Source organism: Equus asinus, chromosome 28, assembly GCF_041296235.1.
Source record: "Equus asinus isolate D_3611 breed Donkey chromosome 28, EquAss-T2T_v2, whole genome shotgun sequence".
Taxonomy (NCBI): Eukaryota; Metazoa; Chordata; class Mammalia; order Perissodactyla; family Equidae; genus Equus; species Equus asinus.
Genome location: NC_091817.1, coordinates 50520636 through 50540741, shown reverse-complemented (window position 1 = coordinate 50540741; position 20106 = coordinate 50520636). Strand labels below are relative to the sequence as shown.

The window sequence follows — 20106 nt, the reverse complement described above, 5'->3', positions numbered from 1 at the left end:
TGTGAGGACTGCCACACCTGGAGGACAAAAGGGCACGCATGGACAACAGTGGGGCACTCACGGGGGGTCCAAGGATCTACGGCGGCTGGGGACCCACAGCAAGCTCCCTCTGGGAAGGCCCTGCTGTTGTAGTTTCCACAGCCCCTGACCAGCTCCAGGAGGAGTGATCGATTCACTAAGACGGGACCAGGCCACCCCAGAGATGGTGCTCTCGTCAGCCAGGTCAGGCCAGCTCCCTTCTCTGTGACACGCCCCGTGCCAGGCTCCTCCCTGCCCACAAAGTGCTGCCTCCAGCATGCTGCTCCCCACGCAGCTACCCCGCTGCTCCCGAACTCGTGTAGCCTCTTCTGCCAGGTTCCAACATGCAGAATCATCCCAGGGCCCTGCTGGCTTCACCTGGGCCTGTACCCTGGGCCGCACCAGGCTGCCTCCTTCCTGGACCACCCAAGCCAACCTGCCAAGACCAGCACAAATGCTGCTTGGGAGTGCTCCCATGGACGGGCCCACAGCCTCCTCCCGCACCCATGCACTTTGTCATACAATCCTGATTGTGGTGTCTGACCTCACCCCTCAGAGCTGCTGCAGCTGCAAGACCCAGTGCTTTGGTGTCCACCCCAGCCTGCCTCTTCCTGTGACCCTGGGGCAGTCGCTCACCTCACTGACCGTTTCCTTGGCTGTAAAATGGCCCGGGACACTCTGCTGGAGTGTCCATCCCAGCATGGCCCCTGTGGCTAGTCCAGCTGGGTTGATCCTCCTCTCCCTCATATTTGGGGAAGGTACAAGCCCCTCCTGCCTCGCGGCAGAGCCGGGCACAGGCTCCCCGGGTGAGGCTGGTGGCCCGGCCCCTCCCAGTGGTCATCCATCTCCCAGCTTTATTAATGGCAGTGTCAGCGCCACGCGGGACGCCCGCGGCTGTCTGCAGTGATGGATCGCACAGCGCCTCTGCAGCTATTTATTCTCAGTGACCTTGTCCTCCCCGTTACTGCGTGTGAGAGTTATGAATGTGGGACATGATAATTTGATATTGATCTATTTGGTGAGCTAGGGATTTACTGCATCCTTGATGTTTTAACAAAGGTACACTTTACTCCCGTGAGCAGGATCAAGGCTGCTCTGAGCTCTGCTCACAGCCCTGTGGGAGGGGAAGCTAGCCCCAGAGGGCCCACCAAGGCAGGGTGTAGGGGGTCACAGTGGAGTGTGGGCTGCTCTGTCTCAGGAAGGTTCTAGAAGGGCTGCCAAGCAACCATGACAGTGTACACAGGACCACAATGACAAAGGTGATCTTGAGCAACTCACCAGACTTGGGGGCTCTGACTATAACGGAGTGATGGGGGAGGGGACTGTGGCGGTCCAGCAGGGGAGGGCACAGACAGGCCCAGGAAGTGAGGGAGGAGGAACAGGGAGAGGCAGGCATGGGGAGGGGACAGTGTGGGTCACGAAGAAGCCCACAGAAGTGAGGTCACAGACAGGACCATTTTAAGAACTAGAGCTGTAGTTTTCAAGTTGACTGTTTAGTGCTGGAAAACTTCAAAGTTTTTTATGTAGAAATTCAACATAAAACAGAAAAAGAGTTGGGATTTCAGAGCTTAAGGTGATTCCACGGGTTTTCGGAGAACTATTTTATAATCCTAGTCCCACTTAGCCCAAAGACTTGGGGAGCGTCACAGGACATGTGTGTGTGCACAGGCACGCAGGTATGTGTGAACACAAACGCGTGCATGCAGGCGTGTGCAGGGTGTATGCACCTGCAGGCACGCACCTCCTGTTTACCAGTCACTGGCGGTCAGGCAGGTGCTGTGCTGTCTCTCCAGGGCTGCCTCGTCTCGCCGGGCGCTGGGCTGCAGTTCCTGCACTGCAGACGTGTCACCTCCTCCTGAGATGGCAGCAGGCAGTCTCCACACCCTCTTCAGACTGGGCGCCCAGCTCAGTGCCCAGACCTGGGCATTGGGGGTGGTGCATTTCCTCCTGCGGGGCCTGGCTAGCCCTCTGAGGTGGCGGACATGGGGTCCTGCCCGGGGGTGCTTGGCCTCCCTGCCCTGGCCTGCAGGGCGTCCTGGCCCCACCTGTACTGACTGGGGGCCAGGGTGGCAGGCGGCTCTGCTCATGGGCTCACCTGCAGTCTGATCCCTGGCCCTGGGGGGGTCGCAACTCACCCAGGGCATGAAGGCTGCCTGTGGTCCTGGGGGCCTGGCACTGAGGGTCCATGCTCATGATGTTTCCTGACCGCCCCCTGTGGAAGGGGCTGTGAGGTTCCAGGGGAGCCAGGCCCAGGTGTGGACGTTCTCAGGCCCCAGGCGTGAAGGCCGGGCACAGAGGAAACACCGGAGGCCTTGGCTCGCTGCGAGTGACCCCTGACCGTGGGGAACCTCGTGCTGCTGGTGTGGCGGGAGGGCCAGTGTGGGCATTAGATAGAAAGATCCCAGCCATGGCTGCCACTGGGTGGACACAGAGGTGCCCGGTCAGTGGGTGCTGGCGGCCTGGCCTGTGCTGATCCCTGGCTGCTGGCACTCCGCATGCAGCCCACCAGGGGGCCAGGGCGGGTGGGGAGCTCCTGGGTGGGAGGCTGTGCTGGCATTGCCAGCACCCCCAGACTTGGCTTCTGAGGGAGCAGAGCCCTCAGTCCTTGGTCAGCCAGAAGAGCCCTGAGGAAGCACCGGCCTCAGATCACAGAACGGGGAAACTGAGGGAGAAAGGGTGTGGGCCTTGAGGTGTCGGGGAGGGGCCAGGTAGTTTTGGCCCCATTTCTGCGTCTATTTCAAGCCTGTCCCCCGGGGGTCTCTCCCCCCGGCTGGCTCTGTCTGCACACATAGATGCTGAGCTCCACTTCGTCTGCTGAATAAACAGAGGAGGAAGCAGAGCCCATTTTGTGGACGAGGGCCTCGCCCCGGCCACCAATGAGTCCACATCCAGAGGAGAGACGTGGGAACACCTGGGGACAGGACGAGCCAGGCACAGCCCCTGCACTCTGGGGCCTGAGGGACCTGCAGGCACAGGCCGGTCCCGCTCTGCGCCAAGGATGCGGCCTGTCTGAGGAGCAGCCCCCCAGACACCCGCAACACTCCCGGCTGCCTCCCAGTGAGTTCAAGCCCCACACGGCCAAGTGAGGCCACAGGCACAAATGGGTGTCAGTGGCACTGCAGCAACCTGCTCCCCGGGCCCCGCTCCTGGCTCTCCCTGGGGAGCCAAGTGGCTGATGGCAGGGGCTGCCGGGCTGAGGGTCGCGCCCTCAGGGAGCAGGCATGCGCGTGTGTGCGTGTACATGTGTGTGGGGGGAGGGAGACGTTTCCAGCCATGGGAGAGCTTTTGGGAAGCCTCGCGCCCGTCATGTTGACTTAGCAAGTGTGGCGCAGCGTCCTGACTGTCCTCAGAGGGATGTGCTGGTAGCTGAAGACGACCGTTACTTTCTGGAAAATGTTTCATACAGGTGGATAACAGCATAATTCAAATAATCATGTAAACATTTTTAGGAATCAAAATTCTCAGCATCAGGGCTGGCCCCAAAGCCTAGTGGTTAAGTTTGGCGCACTCTGCTTTGGTGGCCCAGGTTTGGTTCCTGGGAGTGGACCTACACCACTTGTCCGCGGCCATTCTGTGGCAGTGACGCACATAAAAAATAGAGGAAGACTGCCGGAGATGTTAGCTCAGGGTGAATCTTCCTCAGCAAAAACAAATAAATAAAAATAAAAAAATCTCAGTATTAATACAGATGCAATGTCAAACCAGCGGGATTAGGAAAGATCCTGCAATGTTAGATCTGGTTTTTCTCAGTAGCATGTGGCTCCCTAGTTACCGCAGGGCCAGACACAAGGACAGTCAGGAGCTGGGGCCCGGAGTGTCTGGCTATGGCATCGAGTCCCGTGCCCAAGAGGAGCCGGGCTGCAGGTGCAGCAGCTGAGCCCCTCGGCAGCCTGGCCTGCTCAGTAGGCGGGTGACCGAGGGAGCACGGACAGGGGAAATTCCTCCAAGCAAACGCCATGCCCAGGGTCAGGCCTTGGGGGAGCCACAGGCCACACACAGCTCCTGGGGGAGTGGCCTGGGCCCCCGCGTGCTGCCCGCTGGAGTTCCGTCCGCTCTGCCCAGCCTCCTCTTGCTGGGCCACAGCCTCTCAGGGCCTATCTGTCCCCAGGGCACTGCACCTCCACCCGGCCTAGGGGGCCCCTCCAGCTCCAGCTCCCACATTTTGCTGCTCTTTCAGACCCATATTCCAGGAAGACAATGTTCTGGAAAAGTCAAGGCCAGACTCCTACTGTGCTGTGAGCACCACTTCTCAGTAGTCTCGGGCAGAACGGTCCTGGTCTCCAGTAAACGGTCCAGAAACTTCTGGATTCTCCACTTGGTGTGCACACGGGGGCACTCAGGCATCTGAACCAACACAACCAAGAATGGGAGAGGAACGCCGACACGCGCGGTCGCTCTCTGCAGGTTAGCGCGCCCCATCGTTGAGCTTGCGGGCAGAGGACCTGGGGCCGCCTAGTAGGGAGCCCCTGTAGCGGGGACAGGAATTGTACGTGGGGTGGGGCAGCTGGGAAGGTGATATTTAGACAAAGACTGAAAGGAAGGGGCTCTTGTGGAGGGAGCACCAAGGCGGGGGGTGTGGGTCAAGGGTCATGGCAGAGCAGCTGCAGGCCACTCGTGACCAGCCTATGGCTACCGCAAGGACTCTGGACTCCAAATGAGGACAGTGGGATCCACGCTACAATGGTGGAAGTGAGTGGCTGTGACAGGGAGCACGGCCGCAGAGCCCAAAATGTTGACCACCTGGCCCATACGTGAAGTTTGCCAGGCCCAGGTCTGGAAGGTTCCCTTTGGGGGTGCCGGGGGGCTGCTCGCAGCCACCCAGCACAGGGTCCAGGCACTCTGCTCCCTGCCTCTGGTCGCTGAGCCCCATCCCCACCGCCACTGCTCCGCCCTGAAGAGGCCGTCCCAGAGCTTCCCAGGGACACACCAGGGAAGGTTGGAAGAGGCACCCAGGCCTGTCCTCCAGGTCGGCTGCTCAGAACAGTCCGGCGTCCACCCAGGGGGCTCAGGAGAGGTTGCAGGTCACCTGGGGTGGCTCCATGGGCTTCCCCGACGGCCAGAGACACCCTGCTGTGTGGTGCACAGGTGTGCACTCCTGTGCCCTGTGGTGAACGAAGCGGCCAAACGGGGACACACAGCACAGGCATCCCATTACTCTGTGCGGCCTTTATTGCATTCCTTTTGGAGACCTGTTTCCCTGGTGACACCTCTGGACTTTCCAGGACCTGCCTGGCAGCCTGAGGGCACCTGGGGGCAGGGGGCCCTGAGCATGTGGGGCCACGTGCAGGCGCGGGTGTGGCCCAAATACGGGGCAGAGGTGACATGCAGTCACCTGATGACTTGAAATCAGCCAGTGGCTGCAGAGGCCTCGCGCTGTGACCTCATTCAGTCAGACTTGACTCTGTTCTGCCTGAGCTAGGGGCTTCGGGTCTGAAGGGGACGTTGGCTCACTGGCGCCCGGCCTCGGGGGCGCCCTGATTGCATGGGTAGAAGTGCCTGACGAGGTCCCTCTTGTTGACCTTCCCCATCTGGTTCCGCGGGATCTCTTCCACCAGCAGAAGCTCCGAGGGCACCACGTACGGGGCCATGACGTCTCTGCAGAGACAAGCACTGGCTGAGCAGCGGAACCCAGCATCCTCCCCAGACAGCGCCACGGTACCCAGCCGCAGCTCGGGCCAGCCCCGAACTCGAACTCAAACACAGAGATGCCACAGTGTGTGGTCCAGGCCCTGCTGGCCCTCTGCCCCTGCCCCAGGGGAGAGGATGAGACCTCGCCCTGGAGCCAGAAAGGTCCTGCTCCACAGCTTGTTCTCTGCAGCAGGCCTCGGCCAGACAAGTGGAGGAGGTGGGTGGTCAGGGCCGAGGGGCCTGCGGGCACCTCGCAGACCACTGGGTGTGGTGGCCACGTGGGCCGGCGCTGCCCTCCCTCACCAGAGCCCGGCACCCAAGCAGCAGCAGGGGCTTGTCTGTGGGTTCAGGAGCTGCCCTGACCCCCCCGCACCCAGTTAGATGGTGTTTTCTCCTGTCAGTAGCTCCACAGTGGGGTCCCTCCACCCCCAGGCTCTACTCCGGAAAACTCCTCAGGCTGCAGGCACTGGTTCTCCCTCTGAGCAGATGAGAGCTGCCTGCTTCTCACTCTCCGACAGCTGCTTGCGGGGCCACAGGCCCTTTTGCGAGGAAATGGTAGACACTCAGGATGCTGCCTGGGGTGAAGGGGGAGACAGACCCGCGGCCGTTTCCTGCACCAGGCACGCCAGCTCCTGGCCTCCTGGGCCTCGGAGGGTCTGCTCGTGGGGCTGCTGGCAAGGAGCTTCAAGATGGGCAGAGGGTCACAGACAGCAGAGCACAGGACACGCGGCACCCCAATGTCTGCCCAGGGCCAGCAGGCGCATGTGGACCTCCAGGCTGCGAGCTGCGGAGCAGCCTCGACCACAGAGCATGCGTCATAGCCAGGAGCCGGCGATGGTGGCAGAGAAACCCCCAATCTCGGCCTTAGCAGCCCGGTGCTTATGCAGAAGCATGAGCCTCACAGCCTTTGTGGGCTGGGTGCAGCATCAGCGGGGATGGCTCCTGCCACAAATAGTCTGCTGGCCAAAGGTCATGCTGTGGCTCCCACACTAGGGAGCTCGCGGTGCAGGCTGCTGGCTCGTGAGAGGAGATGGTGCCACTGTCTGTGGTCCTGGCAGCTGCAGGAGGCGGCTGGTTGCCCACTAGGGCTGGGCTGGACTTCACCGGAACAAGCCACCCGAACCGGCCTAGTTGCCCTGACAGTGCAGCAGGGCGAACCCTACAGCCCAACAGCCCCACCTGCTCCTGGAACAAAGCTGCCCATTCCCCGAGCCCTGCCGCCAACACTCTGTCTCCAGCAGGGTTTGGGTGGGCGTCGGTGCCGTGTGGCTGTCCCCACGCCCGTGCCTTCACCTTCCAGGTGGGCGTCCCACTTCCCCTTTGATGTGCCAGCGTTGAGCTGGTGGCAGGGCCTAGAGAAGAGAGGGCAGGGGTGGTCTGGGGCTGTGGCTGAGACGGCGGCAGGTCCTTGTGTGACAGGGCAGGTGAGAAGGCAGTGGAGGAGTGCTTTCCACCGACTAAAAGAAAGCCCGTCACTCTAGAATCCCACGTCTGGGAAAGCACCTTTCAAGACTGAAGGTGAAATTAAAGATGCTTTCAGACGCACAGACGCTGACAGAGTTCCTCCTGAACCAGAGACGTGAGGCATCTGTGCCGACGGAACCCAGGTCCCGCTGGGTGGGAAGAACAGCATGTGGGGGCGTACACATCACTTTCCTTAGGACTAACTTCTCTCTAAGAAATACCGATTTGAACAGAAATACCAAGCATGCAGTGTGGGGTCTGTAACAAATAGAAAAGTGTAGTGACAACAGCAGGCAGGCAGGCAGGGTGAGGCGAGGCATGCTGTCTGTGCGGGAACGCGCGACATTGCAGGAAGTTAAAGCCACTCCTTATAAACCTGACTTAGCGACCACTAAAAGAGGAACAAAGGCTGGGACAACGAATAAACGACCTAAGAGTATGGTGAAGGACGTGGACCCTGCTGTTCTGAGAACAGCGGTCCTTTTGGGAAGGAGACTATCCCCTCTGGGAACCGAGGAGCCCACCCACGAGTCTATGCAGAGAACGCCGGCTCTCTTCTCCTCCAAAGGTCTCAGTTTAGCAGCTGGTCGACCATGACACTTTTAGAAGAGCTTTGAGGCCAAGGGGGGTCTTGGCCAGGAGCCCAGCAGAGCCGAGGTGCTAGTGAGAGCAGGTTCCCCCAGCAGTGGGGGAACCGCTCCAGCGACTTCCTCTGCTCGTCTCCTTGGGGAAGGACAGTGGGCACAAAGTTAGGACGGGACTTTAAGCCAAAGCCCACTACTCATCCACAGTTCCACGAGACGTCAACGCGGGGCTTGGTTTTAAGACTGGCTTCCTGAATATTCCTGGTGTTGAAGTCCCACATGGCCCATTTCAACTTGGCAGTTTGGGGGATGGAAGGGTGATGGGGCGACCATGTCCCACACCCTGAAAACGTGGTGCTGTTACCCGGATCCTGGGCCATCCTCACCCCCTCGAGGAGACACCCTGCCTGAGCTGGGGGTCGGCCAGCTCCCCTGACTCCCGCCAACAGTGTGGCAAGGGGAGAAGGACAGCCCTTTACTTGGGGAGCAGAGAGACGGAGGCAGCAAGCATCTTCAGAAATGAAGAAAATGGCAGCAAAAGGGAAAACATTATTTTTAAAGAAAACTTTTAAAAAGACCCCCAAATGGCAATGAACGTGACACGGAAAGGACCAGCAGCTTCACTAAAAAGCAGCATCCAGAAGAATCGGAGCCTGGAACCTCTCCCTCATCCCTCAGGTGTCCCACAGACGTGGATGGTGCCTTGGATGTGGACTCAGCCCTCCCTTTGAAAGGAAGACTCCTCCTCTCCCTCTACGGAATGGGCAACCTTGGTGTCGCCGCCTTGTGACTGCCCAGTGTGAGGACACAAAGGCCCAGACAAGGCCTCAACCTTGGATAGTCCTCATGGAGCCCACAGGCTGGCCACCTGCCCTCCTGGGAGCACCTCCCCAAGGTGCCCCAAACCCTTTGCACACAGCGCCCATCTCAGGGCCTTGTCACACCCATGGTCAAGCCACAGTGACTGGTGCAGGCCCTGCAGGTGCCAGGCGAGGAGCCACCTGAACTCAGAGGGATGGACAGAAAGCATAGCACAGGGTGCAAAGGGGCAGAGCACTGGACATTGGGTGCCCGGGCCTCCTGCCTGAGGACGGCTGAGGGCTGACGTGTGGCTGGAGACCTGGACCCTGAAACTCTCGGGCAGAGCTCTCGGCACAAGGTACCTACTTTCTCTTTTTAACTAAGTAATGGTTTAATCAAAGCAGCAACCGGCTGACTAGCGTCCTCTCTGCCTTTGTTGCCATGCAGCATTCCACCACGAGGCTGTGCGTCCAGGGGAATCTAACGGCCCAGCTGTGTGGCCCCTCATGAAACAAGGAATCCTGCTGTTTGTGCATTCACGTTGGAGCCAAAATCTCTTTAGCACTAAGGAGAAGGAGGCAAGTTGGGGCGGAAGAGGGTGGGGGGAGAGTGGATAGAAAGGAGAGTATTCTTAGATTTAAAATAAAGAATTTGGGGATATTACTAACAGCTTCATTCTGAGCTTGCCAGGACACTGCCCAACGGTTCCATCAGAGGCTTCTCCCTGTCCTGTCCTGTCCAGCCTCTGATGACGGCGGGGGTTCAGGTTTGGGCTGGGACTGACTGCTGGGCACAGAGAAGGGGGCCTGTGTGCCTTGGGATGCAGAGAAACCACCAGGGCTGCGATGGGGGCAGAAGGGCTTGGGAGAAGGTTTAGGGTGACACGAGGGCAAATTGGTAAAGACGCAGGGGAGAGAGGGACAGGGCTCTGCTGGCTCCCATGCAGGGGTGGGGAGCTCCGGCCTCAGCCAGGCAGTGAGCTCCCAAAGGGCACGTGCAAAGGCCTGTGTCTGCACCACGGTGGGGTGGCCCGCTGAGGGAGGCTGCCACGTTTGCCCAGGAGTGGACGGGAAGGCTGCAACTCACTCAGCCCAGCCCCCAGGCCACGTCCACTGCTCTGGATCGCAGTGCTGGGCTCACCCATGTGTTTCCCTGACGAGTCCTGGGAGGACTCACCCGCTCACCGTAGGGGATCCTGTCCCCAGAGCACGTCTGTCTGCCACCTCAGAACCTGCCCCAAATCTGGGACCCGAGTCCTGTGCCAGGAGGGCAGGGGCCTCCTATTTCCCTGTAAGTGTTCACGGTCTTTAGGGGAAAGCACAGACGGGGCCACATCTGCTCCTGCTGTGGTCATGGCGCTTCCTGGGCCCTTGGCGTGTTGTGGGCAGACTCCTGTAAGTACTAGCATGTCTGACCCTCGAGGTTGACCCAGCCCCACGAAGGAGGCCAGCAGGACCCAGGATGCCACCTGTCCCTCCCTGACACGGGACAGTCCTCTCCCCACCTATCCCTCCCCGACACGGGACAGTTCTCGCCCTGCCTGTCCCTCCCTGACACGAGACAGTCCTTACCACGTCTGTCCTGTTCGTCTGACCCTGCAAGTTGTGCCCTTCAACCCTTACCTTGCCCACTCCTTGAGCTCCCTGTGGGACAGCGAGTGTCCCTCTTGAAGGGTCACTACTGCAGTGACCCGCTGGCCCCACGTCATGTCCGGAACTCCAATCACAGCCACATCTGGGGACAGAAGAATAGAGAGGGGCACCTTGGAAATACCACCAGGCCTCCTGTGGGCTCCAGAGTAGCCAGAACGTGCAGCAGTCGCCCAGGGCCCTAGAGCCAGTCCTGGGACACCCTGTCCGCAGCTGAGGAGCATGAGAGTCCTGCTGAGGACAGGCAAGGACACCCTCCCCTGGCGTCTCTGGGGGGGGTCCAGGGCGGGTTGGCCCTCCACCACTCCTGCCCTCCCCCTGCACTGTCCTGGGGCACAATTCTTAATATGAGGGCTGTGGACGATCAAATTCTGGAATGTTCTGCCTCCTGGGCCCAAGGGCTCCCATGGATGGGCCACGTGGAGAGCCATCTCTGCCGTCCCCCGGGTCCTCACAGCCTGGGACCCAAGCTCAGGAGAAGGTCTGGATGGGGCCCACACTTCCTGGACCAGCACCCACGTGCCTACTGCCTCCCCTCAGTGCCAGGATGGCCACCTCCTCTAGTCTTGCCCAGGACAGTTGGCCCATGGCCAGCCCTGATCTCACCGCCATTCCTGAGCATGGGAGAGGGTGTGGACACCGCTGCTCTTCTGCTCGCAGGCTAAACAGACCTGGCAGCATCTGGATCAGGCCTGGAAACCAGCTGTGGTGTAGGGTGGGCACACGCTAACTGTGGTGGGTAGTAGGCAGATCCTAAAGGTGGGCTGGGGTGGGCAGACCCTAACTGTGTGGCACCTACGATTGCGTCACCTGGTCCCATTTTGTCTATGATCAAGCACAGGAAGACATAGCTGGAGCATGTCCATCTGGGTCCAAGACAGGCTGGGTCTGGATCAAGAGCAGCTGAGCTGAACTGACAGGCTCAAGGTCATGGCAGTGCCGTGGTCACTCACCTGTGATGCTAGGGTGGGCCAGCAGGAGTCGCTCCACCTCCAGGGCGCTGATCTTGTAGCCCCCACTCTTGATGATGTCCACCGATGTGCGGCCCCGGATCCAGTACCTGCCGTCCTTGAACACGGCCGTGTCACCTGGGAAAGGGGCTCTGGTCACTGGGAAGCATGTCCTGGGCTCCAATAGGGCTGTGGCTCCGTGTACTTTGGTGTGCACACGTGTGGTGACCCCTGGGTGCCTGTGTTTGGGAGCGTCAATACCAGGGGTACAGTGGCCACATGGGGGTCATTTTGGGACAAGGCAGCGAACACGAAGTTCAATGGCCGTGACCTCAATCTGTGATGCCAACACCAGAAAAGCCCCTCTGGCTGTGGCCCTACGCAGCTGGCAGCGTCCCACGAGGATGGATGTGGACTGCCCATGAAAACCAGGGCTCCGAGGCGTGATGGTTGCTGCTGTCACTGCCCACCCAGTGCCTTCCTGTTGTTTCTCAGGCCGTGAAAACAGAAAATGTAAGAGAACTTGCCACCCCCGATGTCCCACTGTGGAGTTCTGGCCACAGCAGGGCCCTATGGGGCCGGCACGACTGCGGCCCTTTCCCAATGCCTCTGACACGAGAACAGGGACTTCCTGTTCCTCCACGCTGCCTGCCTGCACTTTTCCGTCTAGTTTCTCTGACGCAGCCCTGATGGCAGCCCTCTCAGCTGAGGACGCAGCCATCCCTTCTCAGATGGCCTGGGAAACGTGACGCCCGACCACGCGTCGCCCAGCATGAGCAGGGGGGTGGGACAGGAGAACAGCGAGTGACATGGGGTCTGCGCTCCAGCCCAGGCATCCAGGATACGGGTGAGGCGGGCTGAGTGTGAGCATGGGTACATGTGCGTGCAAGTGCAGGTCCCTCAGATGTGCATGGATGCGAGAGTGTGTGCATGTGCGGACGCTTACACCCGCCCTCTGAGGGCAGCGCTGATGTTCACTGTCTGCTCTCACACACCCCGCACTTCACGCCAAGTTATCAGCTGAAATAAATCATAAAGATTTCACTATACATCATGCCATCCGATGAGGAAGGCGCCATCCATCACCTTGCGACTCCTGGCGACCTGCCGCGGCACGCGGCGTCCCCAGTCTATTAAACAAGACAGATGAGTGTACCTGGACGGGCTGCGGCTTATTTATGGGGCCGAGGGAAGGCCAGGCTCCAAGAGCGCAGGGCTGCGAGCACAGCAGGTTCACTCTCCTGCGCTGCAGGAAGCAGGAGAAACGGGAGGGCCTGACATGGAGAGACAGCCTGACTCGGTGGCTGCTGGCTGGCAGGAAAGGGCACAGGCGTGGAGTGACAGGAGGGGCTGCAGGGACCGGGGCAGATGCAGCCTGTCCTGAGTCTCGTGGGGCCCACTGCAGCCCTCTCCCGTTTCTGCCATGCAGCCTGGCTCCGGCTGTGGCCCCTCTGCGCTGGACGGCCATGAGTCTTCCAACAGCTTCCTGACCACCATCCATCTGCCCCTGAAATGCACGGAATGGCCCCAGTCCAGGCCATCACAACTGCCCACGCCCAGAGCAAGGCTATGCTGGTATTCAGGTTGCTCCAGCGGCTTCCTGACCCTGCTCCCGCCTGCCGGCCTCCACTCAGCCAGAGACCCAGCGGAGTGGGGCATCGCTGCCCAGCCCTGGGCTCTGCCTCCTGTTCCCAGTCCTGCTGGAGACACCCCCCACTGCCCACACCAAGGCTGACACAGCTTCAGGGCCTCTGTCCACGCCACCTACACTTCTCTTGCTCTGTGTTACTGCCTCTTAAGTCAGGGCGAGAGCCCCTGACAGCTGCACCCATGCTGTTCCCTCCAAAGGCCCCTGCTCTGTTCAGACACTACTTCTTTGACGTCTCCAGGCGTCCCCCTCCTCGCACATCAGCTCACGGGGGATGAAGTCTTCCTGTGGCATCTGTCTCCTGTCACCAGTTCATGCACATACGCAGACCCTGCCCCAGCCTGATGAAGAGCAGTAAGAACCAGGACCTCCTCTGGGAAAAGTCAGGCCCCAAAATGGTAGGGATGGTGCTGGAGACACATGGAAATTTTATCAGGGAGAGATTGGGGGATTTATATGCCAAGTCAGGAAGGCTGCACACTCAGGAGAGCCCTGGTCACTTATTTGGGTCATCGTCACATAGAAGGATAGGTGGTGAGGTCATCCTGAGTTACCTGGTGGGCCCCAGTTAGGATCTCACGCGTCCTTATAGGAAGGATGCGGAGGGAGATCTCACACACAGGAGAGGCCGTGTGACGACAGGGACAGAGATGGAGGGATGCGGCCACAAGCCAGGGACGCCTGGGCCCCACCAAGCTGGGCGAGGCAGGAAGGACCTCCCCAGACCTTGTGGAGGGAGCGCGGCCCTGAGACACCCGGATTCAGAGGCCTGGTCTCTGGAACCGAGAGGAGAAGTATCTGTCGTTTTAAGCCCCCAGTTAGCGGTGAGCAGTTACTGCAGCCCTAGGACACACACACGTCAAGAGCTGCGTTCAGAGTCCTCGCGGGCTGGATGCAGAAGCAGGTCAGCCCGGGCTCAGGGAACGCGGGCTGGAGGGGAAGTGACAGCTGTGAGAAGGAGCCGGGGGCAGGTGTGGTGGACGACGCAGGACTGTGCCCAGATGCACTGTCTTTACTGAGAGCCCCTGAAGCTGTGGGAAGGTCTGGCACAGGGGGCTTTAGACAAGCTCCTTCCAGCTGCATTGTGGGAACTATGCTAGGCAGTGCTGATGACTGGGGGCCCATCGATGGCTGCAACCACGTCCAGGCTGGAGACTGGGGTGGTAGGACAAGCAGATGGAGCTGAGGGGAACTCAGGAGGCAGGAGGACAGCACTGGATCAGGTCCCACACCAGGTGAGGGAGAAAGGAGTCTTGCCATCTGCATCTTCAGGAAGAGCCCGCATCGATGCCCACAGGCCCGAGGTCCTTTGGGGTGGCCGGTGGCCAACAAATGACAGACACGGCTGTGAGCCCACCTGGCCCAACTTGGGCACCACTGGGGTCACCCCAGCCCAGTGCTCCCATGGGGCCCCAGGCTCCCACACAGCTGTCCCTGCTGACCGCTCACGGGGAGAAAGCAGCAGAGGTCTGCAAGGTAGGGGCAAAGAACTTTGGGAGGCAGTGTGGCCGACATGGGAGACTCAGGAGGGACGAGAAGACCCGGAGGGGGACGGCCACTGCTTTCAGAAACACTGAGGTCATGAGTGGGGCCACAGTAGAGATGCTCCTGTGGGATGAGGGGTGGGGAGGGCGGGGCAAGTGGAGGAAGGAGACGAGAGTGGACCACAGACTCTTGAAGAACTCTGGTTTTGAGGGCACCCTGGAGCGGGGAGAGGCATGGTCAGGCTCTGGAAAGGCCGGAGGGGCTGGGAAGGGGCACCCGCTTTCTCTAGGGTGAAGGAGACTGGAGAGGGTAGGGGCCAGGGGTGAGAACGGAGGGTCTGTGCAGAACAGGGCCCACCCAACACCAGTGTGGAATTGCTCTGCTCTACAGGGGACCCTTGCTGCATGGCCTGGAAACCCCGAGGCCCTGGCTACCTCACTTCCAAACACAGGACTGGGGCGGGTGGGATGACGAGGCAACACCCAGGATGGACACACACACACATGACACATTTGGAATCGGGAAGTATGGCCCATATGGCTGCTTGACACCCCAAAAAATGGGGACCCTGAATACCCCTTCAAGCCCATCTGCTCTGTTTCCCGGGACATTGGCTGAGACAGATGCTAAATCCCAGCCAAGAGCCGTGGGCCTGGAGGAGCGCTGCCCTGGCCCCCGCGAGCCTCTAATGCACACAGACATCTCTGAAGGGCAGCAGACATGGGCTCAGTGGTGACGACGGAGGCCTTCTGGAAAGAAGGGTGTGGCCTGCGCGGTGCGGGGTCAATGCAGCACAGAAGCGAGCCCAAGGGCGGGTGCTGTCTGTTTACAGAGCGCCGGCACGGACATCGCACAAGCCCCATGGCAGGAGCACACCGCCACTGAGAACCAGACTGCCGGGCGCCGTGCCCACTGGCTCCACAGGCCACCCAGCAACGGGCCGAGCTGGCTGTGAGAGGGGAGGGGATGGCGCTGGACGTGTGCACCTCGCCCGGCTTCCCCGCCGGCCTGAGGCAGCCGCACTACCGCGACCAGGAGGAGTCAGGGAGCAGCGTGGGTCTCCAAAGATCCCAAAGAGGCACAGCAGAGCACAAAGGGTTTCTAGAAGCTCAGGGAGGAGGCGGTGTGGGCAGGAGCGGCCGGGCGCTCCAGGAGTGTGCCTGTGGCCCACGCTGCCTCCCGTGCGGCCCAGTGTGAGGAAGGGCAGAGGCTGGCTGGTGCCCTGGCGTTTGCACCGCGCAGAGCCGCTGCCCAGCAGCACCTCCTGGACACACGACGGACGCTCCAGGATGGGGCCGCCTGTGCGCACCATACTGGACACCGCACTAGGCACCATGAGGCCCTGCACGTTCCTGCAGGGCCTCGGCCTCACGCGGAGCCGTCCCCTGGAGGCTGCCACCCGCCCACGTGAGACACCTCAGGCCCTGAGAGCTGAGACAGCCCAGGGAGGGGTGCCCACCACTGCAGCCTCACCCACCTCACCCTGGGGACTGGCTGGCAGCTCCGCAGCCACTGTCGAGCCCTGGCTCTGGTGACATGTGGGTCAAACCCAGGCAGCCACAAACAAGGGCCCTGTGTTCAGGTGGTGCAGCCAGCATGCGACGGCTCATGCCTGCTCTGCGCCACGCTGCACCTCCTTCGGATGAGATCTCCCTGAGCTTCTGGCCAGCAGCTGCCTCGCCCACAGCAGGTGTGACTGTGAGCGCGGAGGCTGGCCCGGGGGATGTGGAATTCCAGGGAGTTATGCTGAGGAAAAAGGCCAGTCCCCAGAGGCTCCATGCACACGATTCCATTTCCACGACACTCCCTAAATGACAAGGAGTGGTGGTGCTAGGGGTGAGGGATAGTGGCGGAGGGACACGAGGCTGGGAAGTGGCAGCACGTGGGAGCCTGTGGTGACGGAAACATTCTCACCGTGGTGGTGGTTACATGGATGGATATGTGCAATAAGAGGGCAGAGAGCTGAGTACACGCACACGTGCACACACACAGGTGCACAGAGCTGGTGGGACCTGAACGAGCCCCGGGGCCTGGCTCTGGCATTGTGCTAGTCACACAGGATACCAGCCCCTGGGGAAACCAGGTGACCCGGCGCTTTACTTGTGACTTCTTGTGAATCTGTAAGTATTTCAGAATAAGAAGTTTTAAGCAACAGCTGTTGGGTTTATGGAGAATTTTCTTCCCCAAACTCCAGGAGAGTGGCCTCCCCAGTGGGCTCACCCCCGCGCTGTCACTTGCAGCATTTGCAACATGTTATAAGTGAGCAATAATCCTTTAAGGAAAGAATTTATGTTAACCAAATTCGTGACTGAGAAATGTGTCACAAACTAATGTGGGAAACTGCCTATCAGGATGCTAATGAGGGGTCCCTTGGGTGTCAGCCCCTGCTGGGGACACCTGCCCTGTTCCCCTGGGGGCAGGGGTGGAGGGAGCTGCAGGGCCGGGTGAGTGCTCGCCCTCCACTCCACGCTCCACCAGGCCCCGTGACCCGGCGTGGGGTATGTGCTGCTCATGGGGCCAGCCCTGGCCAGTGTGCTGAAACAGCTGTGGGAGTGGCTCTCGGGTCATCTCTTCCCTGACCTTGGGCCTCTGCCCCTCCTCTCAGTGAAGTCTGGGTCCCCCATGGCCTCCCCACCTAGAGGCGTGCAGCTGTGCGTGCAGACCACCCAGGGGTCATCACTTGACCCAGCAACTGCACCTGAGCTGCACATGGGGTTTCCGCTCAGCCAGACTGAGAGCAGACCCTGAGGGCCATGTGCAGCTGACCGGGAGGGATGGCAGTGCTGGCTCACGTCCTTCTGGAGGCACCAGACTCCTGTGTCAGAGAACGTGGCAACCGCCAGTCAGGAAGAGGTTGTCTTGGATTCCTCGGTTACAGGATCGAGAGACTTGTCTCCCCATGAAAGCCAGCCAACGGGTGGTCAGCCCAGCCCCACACCCACATCAGGGAGGTTCTGGGGACGCCCAGGACTCACTTGGCTTGAGGGGCGGCCGGTCTGTGCCCAGAGTGTGTCACACATGCAGTGGGCCCTGGCAGAAGGTCGGGAAGCCTCATGCCAGCTCTTAACTCGGCCACAACCACATAGCTCCTGCCCTCCTACATCAGAATCCTTATCCCCCTGGCTGCCTCGGAGTTCCTTCCCAGCCACAGCAGGGAAGGCTTCCCGAGGGCCACAGAAGAAGCCCCAAGTCTCCTGATGCGCCCATGGGGCCCTGTGGGCTCCCAGCCCTTCAGGAAGCCACAGTGAGACTCCTGGGGGGAGCTCTCGAGAGCACCGTCTTCTTCCAGCTCTGTAAGTGCAGGTCTCCCCCTGCTCTGCACACGGTTCCCTCTGGACACCCCTGCCCCTGCGCCCCCCCCTGGAGCCCCACAGAGGGGCCTCCCTGCTAGCCCCATACCGCACAGAGCCCGTCCGGGGGATCTCTGCCGCGTTTGTGATTCCTGACTTCTCAGGGCGGCGGTGCTGGATGGGCTCCTTCCCAGAGCCCCTCCCGGCCTATGTCCTTCCGGCCTCCAGCCCCATCACAAGGGAGGGCCCAGCGCATGGAAGCCAAAAGTCTCAACAAGGTCTCAAGAGAGCAGCGAAGGTCGGCCCCATGGAGGGTCAGCACCAGCATCGCAGGCCCCGCTGCCCAGCGGGAGCTTCGCAGACACAAGGCACCAAACAAGTCACAACTTTCACTTTTGTAACAACACATCTACCCAAACATGTCGATTTGGAGTCAGTCCTGCCAACGACGAGTATCCACCTCTCGGCTCTAACGCCGGGGGAGGGGAGTTTTGTGCTGACAGATACAACAGAGCGATCAATAAAATCTTATCGTGTGGAGCCCAGGTCCACAGATCTGCAGCAGGATTTAGGCTCTGCTCGCAAATCAGTGCAACTTCATGTCTCTGCCTTAAACTGTAATTGAAAACAAATCTCCTGACACTCGGAGGCTAATTCTGCGGATGCGTGGGCAACACGTGGGCAGCAGACCTGGCCCCTGCACGTCTGCGGTCCTTAGAGGGTCCTGACCCTGGCGTGACACGGAACAGTGTCGTCCCTGTCCCGTGAGGATCCTGAGCTGTCGATCTGGAGTGACGCCAGGTACCCCACACACCCCAGCCCGGCTGCGCAGACAGTGAGGGGAGGGGGCGCAGTGAGCAAGGAAGCCAGGTAGACGAGGCCTAGCCCGGCTCTCACAGTGGCCATGGAGCACCTCAGACTCAGGTTCCCGGTCCTCCAGGACACCGAGGGGGCCAAGAGCACTGCTGCCAGCGTCCCCCAGCTGCTCTGCCCTGAAGCCACGTGTGCGTCCACTCAGAGTCTTGACTCTGTCTACAGGCCAGGAGGCCGAGGCTGGGTGGGCAAGCACAGAACCTGGCCCCCTCCCAAGCACTTGGTGAAGGTCAGCCACCCAGGTAGGCAGTGGTGCAGCCATCCCGCCGGGGGCCCCAGAGAGACAGTGCCCACACAAGAGACAGGAGCCGCTCCTACCTGGAGACTCTGTGGCCCACTGCCCCGACTCCTCCCTCCGTGTGCCTGTTCTCTAGGACCCACTCCTATGGAGCAGGGGCCAAAGAAGATACTAGAAGCAAAATGAAGTCACGACAACTTCCAGAGCACAAACCTCACCTGAAAACTGCCAGGAGAAATGGAAGGTGAGCACACACAGTGAGGTCCTCTCCCTTCTGAATCAACAGTAACTTTTTTTAAGGCAGAAAACCTTAAATTGGGGGATGGGCAAGGAGATTATGGGAAGAAAAACTGAAAGCTGGAAAGCAGTTGGACTAGTGGTCAAGACCCAGAAGAGCTGACCCTGTGTGGGCTGGAGTGGCAATGGGATGCGGATTCCTCCCAGAGGCTGTGGCAGACGCCCGGGGAGGAGGAGGACCGACTGAAGTGAGACACAGGGGAGCCTGGGCCCTCAGCACACCCTGGCTCATTCTCTGGGGGCTGAAGGGTGGACGGCCAGGCCCGAGAGCTCATGGTCCGTGGACACAGGCTCCGCCTCCCCACTCACCCCTCCCACTCTTAGTACAGGACGTGGTTTCCAGAGCGCCAGCATGCCGAGGAAAATCAGGGCACCCCAGGTGCATGGCTTGTCGAACTTCAGGACTTGAGGATGAACAGAAGATCCTCTAGGACTCCAAAGAGGGGACAGGTCATGAAGTGCCAGGAATCAAGTGCTGCAAAGATGCCAGCAGCAAAGACAGACGCCAGGAACCAATGAAGAGACGATTTCTAACCCAGAATTCCGGACCCAGCCCAGCCAGACCAAAGACACTGTCAGACACGCAAGTCCTCAAAAAGTGCACGTCCCACACGTCCATGCCCAGGAGGTGCCGGGGACTGCAGTCTCGAACCACGGAGAGGAAGAGGAAGGAGGAAGAGACTGTGACGACGGAGGAGGCAGCCCAGGTGGGGGCTGTGCACTGACTCGGAGGCGACCAGCCCAAGTGGAGGGCGGCGGGTCCCTGGGGGTCTCTCCCGGAGCAGGGAGGGCAGCGTGGGCGTGCCTGCCCCGTGGAGCTAGTTGGGACTGGGATGCAGGAGACGAGAACAAAGCAGCCTTCCCAACAGGAAGACACGCGAGAAGGGAAGGAAGCCACGGTTCCCACCTGGCCTTGGCTCAGCTCTAAGCAGTGCAGACGTGGCACAGAACCGCTGCCTACAGACCACGTTGGGAGGACGGGCCGGGTGAGAGCGAGTCAGAACTTCATCTCCCACAGCAGGGTCCGCAGAGCCGCAAAGTCCTGAGACGGCAATCTCAGCAGTCACTTAGGACACCAGACCAACATCCACGAAACAGCTCACAAGTCTGGGGCAGCTGGTTATGGTTCCCAAACTGGTGAAACCACTGGGATCTTTAAGCCTTGAACGAACCACTTCGAT

At 60.4% G+C, this 20106-nt stretch overlaps 1 protein-coding gene across 3 annotated transcripts in view; it reads right to left on the bottom strand.

The window, feature by feature from the left end:
* Nucleotides 1–3632: 3632 nt before the first annotated feature.
* The window catches only part of ACSF3 (acyl-CoA synthetase family member 3), a 71384-nt gene continuing 54910 nt past the window's right edge, over nucleotides 3633–20106 (bottom strand). For all 3 annotated transcript variants that reach the window (XM_070500207.1, XM_014836573.3, XM_014836574.3), the window contains exons 8-10: nucleotides 11098–11232; nucleotides 10118–10229; nucleotides 3633–5613 (exon numbers count right to left, since the gene is read on the bottom strand). In XM_070500207.1, the coding sequence (XP_070356308.1) occupies nucleotides 5466–5613; nucleotides 10118–10229; nucleotides 11098–11232 (395 nt within the window). In that variant the 3' untranslated portion in view covers nucleotides 3633–5465. The remainder of the gene's footprint in view (nucleotides 5614–10117; nucleotides 10230–11097; nucleotides 11233–20106) is intronic.